The sequence below is a fragment of the Acinonyx jubatus genome, chromosome A3 (assembly GCF_027475565.1).
Source record: "Acinonyx jubatus isolate Ajub_Pintada_27869175 chromosome A3, VMU_Ajub_asm_v1.0, whole genome shotgun sequence".
NCBI lineage: Eukaryota > Metazoa > Chordata > Mammalia > Carnivora > Felidae > Acinonyx > Acinonyx jubatus.
Genome location: NC_069388.1, coordinates 74,819,352 through 74,833,912, shown reverse-complemented (window position 1 = coordinate 74,833,912; position 14,561 = coordinate 74,819,352). Strand labels below are relative to the sequence as shown.

General features: G+C 38.5%; 1 protein-coding gene across 6 annotated transcripts in view; it reads right to left on the bottom strand.

The window, feature by feature from the left end:
- Window positions 1-14,561, bottom strand: part of VRK2 (VRK serine/threonine kinase 2) — a 103,374-nt gene extending 88,813 nt beyond the window's left edge. For 2 of the 6 annotated variants that reach the window (XM_027072405.2, XM_015074203.3), the window contains exons 1-2: window positions 14,131-14,260; window positions 12,240-12,380 (exon numbers count right to left, since the gene is read on the bottom strand). In XM_027072405.2, the coding sequence (XP_026928206.1) occupies window positions 12,240-12,375 (136 nt within the window). In that variant the 5' untranslated portion in view covers window positions 12,376-12,380; window positions 14,131-14,260. Of the gene's footprint in view, window positions 1-9,123; window positions 9,373-12,239; window positions 12,381-13,790; window positions 13,884-14,130; window positions 14,261-14,432 lie in introns of those variants that run through there. The other 4 variants (XM_027072406.2, XM_053200623.1, XM_027072408.2 and 1 more) reach the window with 4 other exon arrangements.

Sequence of the window (14,561 nt, the reverse complement as noted above, 5' to 3'; positions counted from 1 at the left end):
TCTTTTAGCTATCATGAAGTCTTTGTATTTTCAGCCTATGAATTAAGGGCTAATATAGTTCTTGACCTCATTTCCTAAAATGGTATTGTAAATTTTGTATTTTGTTTAAAAACCTACTATGTAAGAGCTTTAGCCTCGCCCTCACTTTTTAAAACACTTTCTAAAATTCATGCTGAAATTAGGTTTCAAAGGGAAAACTTTCTCTTTAATAATGGTCTCTATTTTGAAAAGGTCTTTACCTTCTTGTGTGATATTCTTATTATCCAGAGATATATTACACACACAGGTAAGAGAACTATTATTTTTTTCTTCTTGATGATCTCTTTTAGGTCACTGTTCTCTGACACAGATTTGCTTTGCTCGTTCATTAATAGTACAACTAATTTTTGCTCAGTTGTATCAATTCTCTCCATAAAACCTCTATGTTTCAGTATGTCTTACCATCTTTTTGGATCTCACAGATTTTCGGGGTCAGAAAGAACTTAAATGACCTTCTTCCAATAAAAACCTCTATTTTTACAATGATTCCATAATTCATTCAATTTATATTACACTAAATTTCACAACAGTTACACTTGTTCAAAAGTTTTTTGCTGGAGTAGAAATTCTGATACTATAGAGTCTATACAATTTTTTTCTTCTCTTTTTCGTCACATGGCAATATTTGCTCATTAGATATGCAGCTTTCTTTTGCTTTTTTCTCACTTATCTTGAAATGCATTATTTGGGGATGTTTTTTAATGGGTCTTACTATTTCTTCTCTGCCATCTTCCTAACACTTTGTAAGAAGTGTACATAATATCCACTCTCAACTGTAATACTCACATTTGACACTGGAGATCTATGCTAGAATTGGAACACATGATCTTTTAATAGAAACAAGATCAAGTATAATGAATAGCTTTTCTTCACACTTTCCAGAAATTGAAATTAATAATCCTATATCACTATAAGTGCTCAAAAATAAATATTCTAATGTAATATTATATTTTGTTCATTCTTTCCCTTGCTATGTATATACTCCAAAGAAAAAAGTAACCTAGCATAAAAACTAGCATTGCAATACCTATTAAATATCTCTTCTCCGCTAAAAACACCTAAGCATTTGCCTCTGCATGAAATGTTACAATTTTTTTTCATAAAATCATTTATAAATTTGTAATAAATCACTACTATTATGTAAAAATATCTTGAAGGTATTGAATAATCTTGCACAAATTATACTTCTATTAAAGATTAAGTATTTGGGTACTTGAACAAATTCTGTATGACAATATACTCTTTATCAAGATTCTACTAATCTAAGTATTTTTTGTTTTGTTTTACTCTCAAAAGACCTAGTTTTCTAAATATTAGTGTATCTTTACTACCCAATGAATAAAAAGACATGGTCAAGAACAATCCAATATTTGCTAAATTATCTGTTTTTACAGGATGCCTATTCAAATTGTATCATAGGGTTTTAAAGAGGCTTCTTTTGATCTTCCTGCTGCTGTTTAGAATCAAAACAACTGCAAAAATTATTCATTTTTCAAAAAGCAAAAAATCCACCAACTCTTTCTTACCAGTTTGTATGCGCTATTGGTTGACTGCTCTCACTTTTTTTTTTCATAAAAATATTGTTTGACCCAAGTATAGTACTTTTTTAATGCATTTTTCCAGTTCTTAGCATTAGATTTACTATAAATATCAGATGTTCCTCCACAGATTTTGTGAACTTAATATTAAAAACATATCACTGATGCTTGACACACGAGGTTCTCAATCTGAAGGAAAATGACACCGCTATCAGCATTATCACTAACAGATTTCTTAAATGAGCTGCCAATACTATCAATTACATATTTCACAGTTATTTTAGAAATGAGCATGTCACGAGCATGTCATTTGCAACTATCTTCCCTGGCTAGCGTTAAATTCAAAGTGTTCTTTGACAAAGGACATCAATCAGTAGAGCCAAGAGACCTGAGTTCAACTCTAGATTGGGACAATTATACAAACTGCGGCACACAAGCAAATTCCTTCACCGCCCTAAGCCTCCACATCTTCCTTATTAGTTTATTGAGAGAACGAAATGAAATAATGCACATAAAGCATTCAACACAGAGCGAGGCACGCACTTAAGTGGAAGATTTTAGTAGAAGTTGATGTTGATAATGATTTCCTAACAAATATTTCAACAACTATCCATAGCAGTTACTGGATGCCACGGACACGTATGACTCATCTGCTACTCTTTAGTGTAGATTCGCTCTTTCATTCTTTTCTGCTTTTCTGTGTTCTGTGTTCACGGCCTCCTGGGTGAGGCTTTGGGAGCATCACCTCTAAGAATTTCATCAGGTGGCACTCAGAACATATACAATGGAAGCTATGATCTCCATGAGCCTCTTTTTCATACATGTTGTAGCTTCCAATTGCTCTTGCTTGAAATAAATTTGGGGAAAGCTGCTGTTACTCCATGTTGAGCCTAGATGAGAAAAATGGCCAGTGTCTCTGGGGAATAATTAACAAAAGACAGTTTGTTTCATCTTCATGATAAAATACGGCATCCCTATTAAAAGGCAAATTCATCATTCCCAAAAGTTAAATAGGATGACACTTTAAAAGTAATTCCAGCTGATTAAATTTAGGGTTCTGAAAAAAAAAATTAATTCATGAATATAGTCTGAATCCTTCATTTGATTTTAAAATGTATAAATGTTCATTTAACTTTGAGCCCTTGCCTCTCAGTGTTCTATTCTGAGCTAGTCAAACAAGTGGTAGCAGGCATGCTGGGCTCAATAATACTGCCTCTCATATTTAAATACTCTTTTTCACTTGGATTGCAAATTAAAGACAGTCTCCTGAACACTGACACATTTTCAATGATTGATTTTGCAAAACGTGTTGATTTTTCTTACACTGTTTTGCCTCTGTGTGTGTCAACTTTGGCCTTCTTTTCTTGCTCCTTTGCAGCATTGCTGTCTCTTTGAAGCCATTGTCTGCCTGATATGAAAAATGTACATTAAACCTCATGACTAATTACACAGACAGAAAATTCCTGAGCTCAAATATAAAACTCCCAATGCCCAGAAACCATAACAAAAGCTTCTGACTATGTACAAAACTCTTAATCAAACCTTTCATTCACTTGAGTTAAAAGAAATTCCAATAATTTATTTTCTGTTAAAGTTGTTTATATTCTTTGAAAAGCAGATTTCTTATGCATGTTACATGCCTACAAATCAATCCATTTAACAACAAACAACATCCATGCATTCCCTCCACAAAAGTTTATACTTGCTGTTAGGTCTGCTATTAGGTACTCCTGGATGAATTCAATCAAGTGCTACGCATAATTGTTTTCTGCTAGATACAAAACTGTTTAGGCTTAATGTGGTGTCCAGTTTTTTTTTTAATTCCCTGCACAATGCATTAGCAAAGTAGACTTTTCCCAATAAATCCTAAGATCTATGAAGTACATAGTTTCTTATAGTTTAAAAATATACTTGAAAAGAAAATGAACAGATACTTGTCTCCCCTAGAATACACAGAATAACATCCCTAAAAGTACAGAGCCATACACACACACACACACACACACACACACACACACACCACATGATACAGTACACAGAGCACAAAATTTCATCTCAGATAACCTAGCAGTTGGGAAAATTATTTTTCCGTAACAGACTAGCTCTGGAGTTCATCTAGCCTATCGTTTTTGAAACACTGTCTGTCATAGGCAAGGCCTTGCTTAAGCACCCTGAGAGAATGCCCGCAAGGAGTTTCTGACGTAGCGTTGTGGGGGAGGTGAATGAAAGAGTACACGCATAGTCATCGTAGGAAGACATGAGATAAACACTGAAAGAACACACCATGGAAACAAAGACGGGAAAGTTGTGGGTGCTCCCCTGCTCGCTTGCCTCTTCCTCATGTTCGGATTTTCGCTAAGGGCCACCGGCCGCCATTGGTTTTCATGACCCAAGCTACGACAGACTCCCCTAGCTGCCGGTCCACCAAATCGAGGTACTCTGCTCTGTGTAAGCTGTTGCTTGCCTTTCTGTTAGACCAGCTCTCCTCTGCCTCTAGCTGTTCTTCTCATGCACTTACAGAGTGCAGTCAAGGCATCACATGCCATCACACTACTCTTTGGGGAAACCTTGCACCAACTACCAGCGCACCAATTGGCTGGTCCAACCTTGGAGATAAAATTTTAGTTGCCTGAAAACAATGTTCCAGAACAGGGAGGTGAGAGGAGGAAGGGGGGAAAGTGGCCACATGACTCCAGAAATGGCCACAATACCTAAGCAGAGTAAGTTGGAATAAGGTCTGCACATGAGCCAAAGCTTAGAATTTCATTGCCTTTGTTGGCTCATGTCACTTCTTTAATTAATGTCACTTTCTCTGTTTTAATATCAGAGCAAGTGACAAGAGTGCTTCTGGATGAATTGTGTTTTCTGAGGGCTGTATGGCATACTCTCCCGCAGTCTGACAGAGGGACGTGCCAGCTTTACTTGGCAGTTACAATGCACCAGCTTTAGTTTTAGTAGTTTAATTTGTGGCAGTTATATGTTTTGAATACGTTGAAGTATTCACAACGGTCTCATGGAATCTGTTCCATAGATAAAGTTTACACAGTGGAAAAGAAAAAGCAATGGCTATAAGGCGATTAGGAAAAGCTTCTCTTGGCCACAGCTGGCCTTATAGGCATTCCTGTAAATTTAAGAGCATTTAGAGGGATACGATTAAAGTGGTCATAAGGAATGATGCCCTCCCCTTTTTCTGCCCAGTTCTGTAGTTGGTGTGAGACGATCATAAGGAATATGATATTTAGAACTCAATTTTATGCAAAATCCATTATTCAAGAAGTGAAGTTTATATACATGATAGACATGCAATGAAATAAATGTTAGAATAGAAAACTTTGTTACTTATGCATTAAGTTGATTCTAACATTTTGGTAAACTAAGTTTTTATTGATATAAAATTCAGAACAATTCCTGCATTGAGGCTAAAGGACTAAACTTTTTCTTTCGGTTTGGAGGGTGAAGTATCCTGAAGGGTTTTTGTTTGTGGAGTTTTTCCTTCATCTCCTTTATACGCTTTCGTGAAGCTCCATCAGCTCACGGTGAGAGCTGCCACCAAGGAGTTCTTCCAAACTTTGCCTGCCCTTTCTAAATGTAGGGTTCTTTACTGCAGCAGGTTGAAGATCTGGCTTTGATTGCACCTGGCTCTGCTGGAGAATGGAAATATTCATCTCCACTGAATGCATGCTGCTTAAGTGCTGGAGGCACTTGCAGGAGAGTAACTCTCATTGGAAACTTCATTACAATACTTTCTCTTCCCTACATGAAGTAGTAATTCTCATTCACCAAAGATAGAATTTTGCCTGACACAGCCACGGGAGCTCCTGTTTGACTTTCAAAATTAATCAACCTCTAAGCTGGAGTAGAAATGGCATGTCCTTTAACCTTAAGCACAAAAAGCTCTCAACAGACTGCAGTTTTTATATCCCTGGATGAGAGTTTGGGCCCCTAATACTTAAACTTGATGCACATACTGGGTTTCTGGCATGCTTTTGCCCATACCCATCTGCTAGCCTGGCACCGGGCCCATTCAGAAGGTGTGATGCCAGTTTCAATAGGGCATAGGTGCCAATCAAAGATGGGTTTGGAGGGGCAGCACGCAGAACGCAGCAAAAGTCAGCTCTTCTGCCAGAAGATCCTCCTGTTCTCATATAATGCCAATGAAGGGCCACATGCTTCATTGCTTGGGATCACACTGCATCTGTAGATGTTTCTGGCCTTCAATGGATGTCTTTCCACAGAATCATTTTCCTCAAGTATTACTTGATTGGAGACGTTAAAGAAAAGTCTACCTGACTGAAGTTCATCCTTTTAAAAGGAACGGTGGAAGCATTCAACAATTGTCTTGACATACTTACTGAGTTTTCTGCCTTTTCTCCTACAATACTCTTCCGTGTAGAATACAGTATAGTGTATAAAGTCCACGCATTGGACTTTTAAGGGACAAACATTCTGAAGAAGCACTAATTGCAAAACCAAGTATGGGAGCAGTATAAGATCCATAAACCCCTCTGTACCATTAAATGTGAATGGTGGACAAGTTTTCATCCTCCAAAAAACTATTTTCAAGTGAATTCTCATATTTAGAGCTTCAGAGTTTAATTTTCCTCTCCTTTATTTCATAAACATGGATATTCCTGTGTCTGAAAAGAAAGACCATACCTACTCTTTATTCCTCTTCTTCCATATCGAAAGGAAAAAGAAAAAAAAAAAACCAAAACACTTCAGAAGCAAAGTTTATCCATATTTCATAAGGAAGCCAGAAGCTCTCAAAAGCTGAGAATTCTTTTATTGTGTGGCAATAGAGGTGAGCTCATTTCATGAAGAAGAAATTTCCCTATAGCAATAGGTTTCAAATTTTAAAACCTTGACCACTGTAAACAGTTACAAGACAGTAACAGGTGCAGTGGAAGAAACATAATATATAAATCAATGAAGAATGGAGTAGTTTGTAAATCTTCCCTGAAGGCAAAAAAAAATTTGACAGTAAAAATGTTGAAAATGAAGAACCATAATATATGTTAAAAAGAAGATCAGACACTCAACAAAATGAAAAAGACAAGCAAAGGCTAAGCCTTAGAAGAACTCTCCCTTTTTATACAAAGAACCCAAACTTCTGTAAATACTTAGATTTCTTAAGCTGATAGGTACACGAACACTCCTCTTTCTATAAAAACTCAAAATTAATAGCCTATGGACAACAAACACAAAATTAAAATATATCTTCTATAGACTTTTATTTCTGGTGTATAGGTCTAACAAATGCATTAAAATCACAGAATCCCAAGTGATCCCTTCCTCTTGTCTCTCTCTCCACACCTTCATCTGGGAACTAATTTACTATATATACTAGTTTCTAGTACTAGTTTTCCCGATTTCATGTTTATTTCCTTCTTCTCACTCCCACAGTATCATTTTCAAAATTTCCTAGTTACAGTCACAGTGGCACTGTAATGTGCATTGTGTCAGATAAGAGTAACTGCTTACCCCAAAGCCTTCTCTATAAGACACTGCCAAAATGGCATTTAATACAGCAATACATAATGAAGCCATATGTGTTCCAATAATGCCACTCTGTTGCCAGAATTATCATTGGCTCTTCTGAACGTTATTCTATATACCTTAAAAATTAACCCATTACCGTGGACAAAAAAGTAAAGTAAGTAAAAATGACACATGCATAAATCATCTTTTCTATTCCTTCAAAAATAGAAGTCTGTTTCCTTATCAGTAAGTGAGGTAAGCTTTGATAATTTCTAAGAATCCTACTTAGGCTACCCTCTTCCTCATTCCCCTGAAAAAACATTTCTTCTATGTTTCTAAAGCAAAGTAGAGCTACTCTGAAAGCATGTCCTAAAAAAGGTACGACCATCACTTAGATGAAATCTACACATTTATTCATGGACAAGTGATTCAATCTTAAGGCTTCACCAGAGTTTAATTTTAGTTATAATAATATGTTCTTCTTCCTAAAACATAATGCTTTTGATTTTTCAATAAAATATACATAGATTCTGCTAGATGATGTTGTGATAATCAACTTGTCTCAGGTTTTCTTGTGACTAAGAGTACTTCTGTCAGATTACAGACTGGAATTAAGGGTGATATCTGTAATTATGGAACAGAATAAAGAAGACTGGCTTGTGTAGGTTGCGTATCCCAACCTCAGCCTCATTCTCTTAGGAAAATACCTGTTGAACGTCTATTCTGTGCTTGGTACTCCCAAGATGCTAAATGGTCATCACTATGCCCAACTTCAAAAAAACTAAAACTTCTACAGATAAACCATTGCTATTTTTACTCATATAAGCCTTCAAAGGAATTGGGCTTAAGTTTACTACATATAACTCTGTTTTTCTGGATAGTTGGCCTAATTTCTGAAACCCAGTATCCTCCATATCTGAGGTACACGAGATACAGCTTATGAGAACTTTTTACTATGTCATCATGGCTACTATTGTAAATTTTAGGGGTAAAAAATATTCAGGTCAGTAAAACGTCAGTCTTCCAATGGCATTCTCTATATTCTTAGTTTTACCACATCAGTAGCTAAGTCTATCATAATCCATGGCAAGATAAATGGAATATCAGTCCAATGGATGTCTCTGTCACCATCCCAATCCCCTGTGGTACCAGACACTGAACCTGAGATTCAGCTAATCACTGAGGATGGGAGTTTCTAAATAAATAAACAAACAAACAAATAAGAAACATTTAAGTGCTCACCAAGTTCCAAAGTTTTTAAAAACATTACTCCAATTAATCCTCATAATTACTATTATCTCAACGATGCAGAATAGGAAGAAAGTCTTGTGACTAAGGAGGAGTCATTCAGTTTCTAAATGACTCATTCAGGTCAGAATTCTACCCAGATTTGCCTAACACCAAAACCCATGCCTTTACTTATGCAATTCTCCCTTAGTTTGCTTGGTTCTGTGTTGCACCTAGCATTAAATCAGAATTCAAACTCTCAGTTCTCTCTCCTCCCCTCGATTTTCAGAAACTTTTTCACGTATTTGATACTAAAATTATAGCAATTTTTCCCATTCCGTAAAACAGCTTTCTTTGTTCCTTTTCCTCCTCCTCTTTTCATACACAAAGAACCTTGTCTTTGTTCTTGTATTCAGACTTTTCTTTTCCCTCTTATAACTATTTCTATTAATGCTACAGGCACAGTATTTCTTCAAGTCAAGAGTAAATACCAAACTTCTCTGCTCCTTCCCCTTTACTCTAGGTTGATAATTACTGAAAGGCCTTGGCTATTGATCTCAAAGCTAGAGGACAGCCGTACATGCACAAGGAGTTAGACACAGCGGCTAGTTTCTTCTCAGCCTTAGGCAACAAATGCTGATGAAGCGTCTGCGGAAACAGTGTATCTGGAAGGAGTACTACCTGAAAAGAATGTAGCTGGACATAAAGGTGTTATTAAGGAAAATCTGAATTTCTTCATTTATATACAGGAAATGATGAAAAACATGGCAAAATGCAAAATATGATACAATTTGATATGAATTTGCTTAGACAGCTTTGAAATGATTCAGTACAAACTAACCTGAACAAAGTGATTGCTGATGGCATCTCATTAAAGAGCTGATCCTACATTTACAAGTACCACTTTTGATGGAACAATGACAACATTGGGAACACACAGCTCTGTTATATTTTCTGAAGTATGAGCCTCTTCCTCAAAATAGCTACATATTTCTTCAAAGTCCTTCCTCAGTGCTGTGCACTTGCTAATGTTCCCAGGATCCGGGTTCTAACATTCAGATAGTAGAGGGTACTGCGTAACATATGAAACCTTAAAAATTGTTGTAAAACAAGTATTGGTTTGGTAATGAGAAAAACTAAAACATGTGACACAGCAAGTTTCTTTTTCACAACAGGAACCACACAAGTAGTGAATGTGCGTGTATATGTGTATACTTAGTTTTTAAAATGCACTTACAATTAAATACATATTAACGTATATATTTACATTAAAAAAAAGAAAAGGAATAAGATCATTACAATCAAAGTATTTCAAAGTATTTCTTTGAAGTTACTCAAATAATCCAAATATCAGAAAGCTAACAGTATAACTGATAAGCCATGGAATCCAGGGCTATATAGCTCAGTGACATCAGAAATGTATTCAACTCCCTCTCTCTGACTTTGAGTCAAGACACTATATTAGAGATCTTCGTTAGCTCTTTGCTATACAAGAGAATTCGCTAATTCAAAGTCTCAATCAACACTTCTACAGGGAATTCTACTCTGCTGACTCTAAGTATACTCTAATGGTCTTTACCAGTACCATTCAATATGGTAGCCACTAGCTGTATGTAGCTACTGAGCTCCTGAAATGTGACTCAATACATCATGGATTTTAAAGACTTTAACTAAAAATAATTTTCTTTAATTTGATAACATGTTGGAATAATAACATTTTAGATATACTGGATTAAATAATATATATCATTGAAATAAATTTCACCTGTTTCTTTACTTTTTTTAATGTGGCTTTTAGAAAATTTTAAATTACCTAAACAGCTTGCCTTATCTTTCTATTTAACAGAGCTGCCTATGTCACTCAACCTATTACTTAGAATCATAGCATTTTTCAAGAAAGTTCAAACCCTTTAAATGAGGAAAATGTTCTCTATTTAACCCATGCTTTATTTATTTATTTATCTATTTGTATTTTAGAGAGAAAGAGAGAGAGAAAGAGAGAGAGAACGAGTGGGGGAGAGGGGCAGAGGGAGAAAGAATCTTAAGCAGTCTCCATGCTCAGTGCAAAGCCCCACCTGGGCTTGATCCTAAAACCCTGGGATCATGACCTGAGCCGAATCAAGAGTTGACGCTCAACCAACTGGGCCACCCAGGTGCCCCTAACCCATGCATTTTTGTGTATTGGTCTTATGTTTCCAACTAGAGTAGGCACTAAGATGATTAATAAGCAGGGGTTTTTTGTTTTGGGTTTTTTTTTTTTTATTGAATAACATTCACTTGTTCAAAATTATAATCTTAATTCTATCAGAAAAAGAGCTTTATCCATCATGATCCACGAAACATGTTTGTGAAGGATAGCAAAATATGTGACCCTAAAATATGCCTCTTTGACAGAAGGATTATTTTGGGCTAACAGCACCTGATAAAAGAGCAAAGGCAGGGAGAGGCTTTCTCTGAATTCTCTTTATTTGCATAAAGACTGAGCCTCCAAAAAAGACTCAATTGTTATAAATTCCCTCCAGGGAAGTTTCATCAACCAGAGAAGACTGATTCTTACCACAGGAGATTAGAAATTGATGCCAATCTCAGACAAACTTTGTCACAAACTATCATATCCCCCATCTATTCTCCTAAGGGCCCATTCATCTTTCCTAAAAATCATTTACTCTCCTTTAAGTGAGCTCCATCCCCTTTCCCTTTCTCCTATTAAGACAGTTTATAAGCTCTCAGGGCACCTGGGTGGCTCAGTCCGTTAAGCGTCAAACTCTGGCTCAGGCCATAATCTCATGGTTTGTGGGTCTGAGCCCCACCGTTGGGCTCTGTGCTGACAGCTCAAAGCCTGGAGGCTGCTTCAGATTCTGTGTTTCCCTCTCTCTCTGTCCCGCCCCCCCACTTGTGCACTCTCTCTGTCTCAGCTCTCAAAAATAAAAAATAAACATTAAAAAAAAAGACACTATATAAGTTCTCAAATATCACTGCTTTGTGGGGTATTCACTTTTTTACTGTGATATCCTCATGTACATAACATTAAAAATTAGTAAATTTGTATACCTTTTCTCCTGTTGTCAGTTTATTTCATAACCCAGCTCTCGAACCTAGGAGAGTAGAGGAAAAGTTTTTCCTTCCCTACTGTCTGAAATGTTTAATAAGGAATCCAAGATTCCCCAGTGTAGGTCTTTTACCAGTTTCTTAAACTCCTATAAAAACAGATGTAATGAGTCAATCCATTTAGGATTGAGAGTAATTTTTTTTAATCACTAATATTTATGTTATTCATTAAATCCAGTCATGTAATGGATAGTCCTGATCATTAAACTACAGATTTAAGGTAGCCCTGAATGATCCTTTTAAGCTCAGCATAATTTAAAATTTTTAAATGTAGTGTAAAGATATACTCAACTAGGATTCCTTATCTGTACCAAAGAACAAAAACATAGATTTGAGGGTCTATTTTCTCATTTATCAAGGATGGCAAATAACAAGTACCATCTAGATGCACGGGACAGAAGTTAATTGATTCCACACAACAGATGCCGTGAGGTAGTAAGACTCAATTCTCTAGTGAAGCCTAGTTAAGAAATGACCACAACCCTGTATTACTTAAATATTAATGATTAAGATTCACAGTTTGGATTTATACAGCTGTGGTTTCTGAGCTACAAAATGCAAAATTTCCAGGAAAACACACTCTCAAAAAAGAACATTAACAATTGCCTGGTGGACTTTGTAATTATGCTCTGAAAGGACTTCTAAGATTATCAGAACACGAATGGCAAGTAGTGGGGTCAGCCGTATCTTAAACCAGACATGCTAGTAAATGTTAATGATCCTCATTTACTTAATAAGGTATATTTATGAATTCTATTGTATTTCAAAGTTTCAATGTTCAAAACAGTAAGTAATCACAGTTCCAGTCACATATGTAGGAATATTTGGTAACTTATAGTTATACTTTACCTAAATATATCAATCCAAATCCTCCAGAGCCAATCATCTTGCCCAGCACCCATTGTTTTCCTTCCATATCATCCAGAATGGTGCCTTCTGGAAGTGGAACAGGAAGTCTGTATTTCTCATTTCTTCTTGGAGGCATCACTTCTGTTGGCAGAAAGGTTGAGATAAGTAATTAAAAATAAAAACAACAAAAAGTCCAGGTAAAATTCATTTCTCAAAATACCTTCTATGGGGCACTTTCCCAGGTTCCTCAGAATTAGGATTCTGAAGTCAACTGGACTTGGGAAGGCCCACATACTACATTCAAGTCGGAATTTCACATACAATATTGAAATCTAAGAAGTACTGACATTAAAAAACAAGCAAACAAACAAACCTGTTGAACTTCACTTAACATTTCCAAAATTCATTTAGGGAAGTCTATTATACGGGGCAGAGTATACCTTAAGACGTGAGTTTATAATTCCCAATGACAAACAGAAAATAAATTTCATATACATGTAAATACTCCTTCCTTTAAGAATGTAAGTATGAAAGACAACGTCTTGGGTCACTAGGAAAGAATACAGTTTCAGATTAGGAAAAAGTGACAACAGCAACATATATCATCACCAAGCACAGCAAGTGACATCACGGACACAGAATAGGTACTCAGGAAATATTTGTAAAATAAGTCTAGAATTTTCACGGACATATAACTTCTCAGAGCACAAAGTCACAGGGCAGTTTCATTGCTGGCACACTACACTTTCAGCTTGTTTCCCTCTACCCTGTGTCTTCCCCACCCTCACCAAAGTGAAAATTGCTCTGCCTTAGAGATTAATCAATTACATTTGTACACAGGTTTGTGATTTTCACAATGAAAGATTTTTAGTTGGAAGAAAAAAATTGCATAAGGAGATAAAAAACCCACAGCATATCTGCCAGAAACTAATTTAAATGTGAAGGTAATTGCAATCCTCTAAGTATTTCCAAAAAAAATTTGAAGAGTGGTGAGTACTTTGAAATGAAAGTTAAAGTTTTCGTTGTATAATCTTTCCATGTTTTGAATGAGAAAGTTTGTTCCTTTTAATAAGGTTTCCCTTCTTCACTTTAATCCAATGCCCTGCTATCTTTTACTTAGCATCAAGGTCTCAGCGCCAAGGAACACAGGAGAAACCTTTAAGGACAGTCTTCACCTGTCCTCCTTACAGGAACACAAGGGAAGCGGGGAATTTAGATGGTGAACTATGCCTAAAGCAGCTTTGTGGGGGTTCCCCTTGACCGATACTTTATACATACTGGTGTCCAATACATGTTTGCTGAGTTAAAACCTAAAGTGTTCAAAGAACAACTTTTCAGCCGGACCTAAATTCTAAATACGTATAAACAGGATAAACACATTTTGGGGGCGGGAGGGAAGTCCGTGGCATCAGAACTTGAGACCTGAAATGTGACAGTGAAATGCACATCCTGGGCGCGGTTACAGCGAGCAAGCGGCGGCCTCCTCTCCAGGCCAGTTCCACCCCCACCCCCGACCCCACAAGGGTGTCCCTCTGCTCGGGGGCTCCTTACAGGGCTACGATGAAAAGCGCTCAACACGAGTTGCTGGGGACAAACCGGTGCCCAGAGGCCTGAACACGCGCCAGGACTGGGGGGAAGGGGGGGCGCCGGCACAGCGCGGCCCACCACCCGCCTGCCTAGACCCTCGGCGGGGCCCTTTGCGGGCCCCGAACCGCCGCGAAGCCCGCGGGCGTCTGGAGACTCCCTTCCTGCCCCCAGGCTCTCTCCGCACCGCCGAAAAGCGAACCCGACCCCCTCCCGGGTCTAGCTCCTCCGGCCCAAGCTCTGGGCAAGGGCGAGATGAAGGGGGCGCCGGTTCTCGCTCCAAGTTAGGGGAAAGTGAGCAACCAACCGCGGCAGCAGGGACCCGCCCGAGCCCAGAGGCCCCGGCGCTCGCTCCGACAGCAGCTCCTTCCGAGGCCCGCGGGGCGGCAGGACTGGCGGAGAGCCCGACGCTGAAGTACCGCTCCGCCCGACGCCAGTACCGGGAGAGAGAGAGCGCTCGCCCGGCCCCAGGCTTCCCCCGCCGCCAGGCCGCGCGCGGCCCCTCCCGCGTGCTTTTGGGGCCGGGCGGGGCCGCGGGCCACCAATCCCGCGGGGAGGCGGGCCGGGCCGGAGCCGGCCCTCGGAAGGGCCCAGGCTAACGTCCCGCACCTGGGCCGGCTGCGCGGGACGAGCCCGGCGCCTTCTGGCTCCGGGCCGGACTCAGGCCTAGGGGCCCGCGAAGCTTCCGACGCCCGCAGCCTGCGCCTGCGTACCAGCGGCCTGCCCTCGCTCCATGGA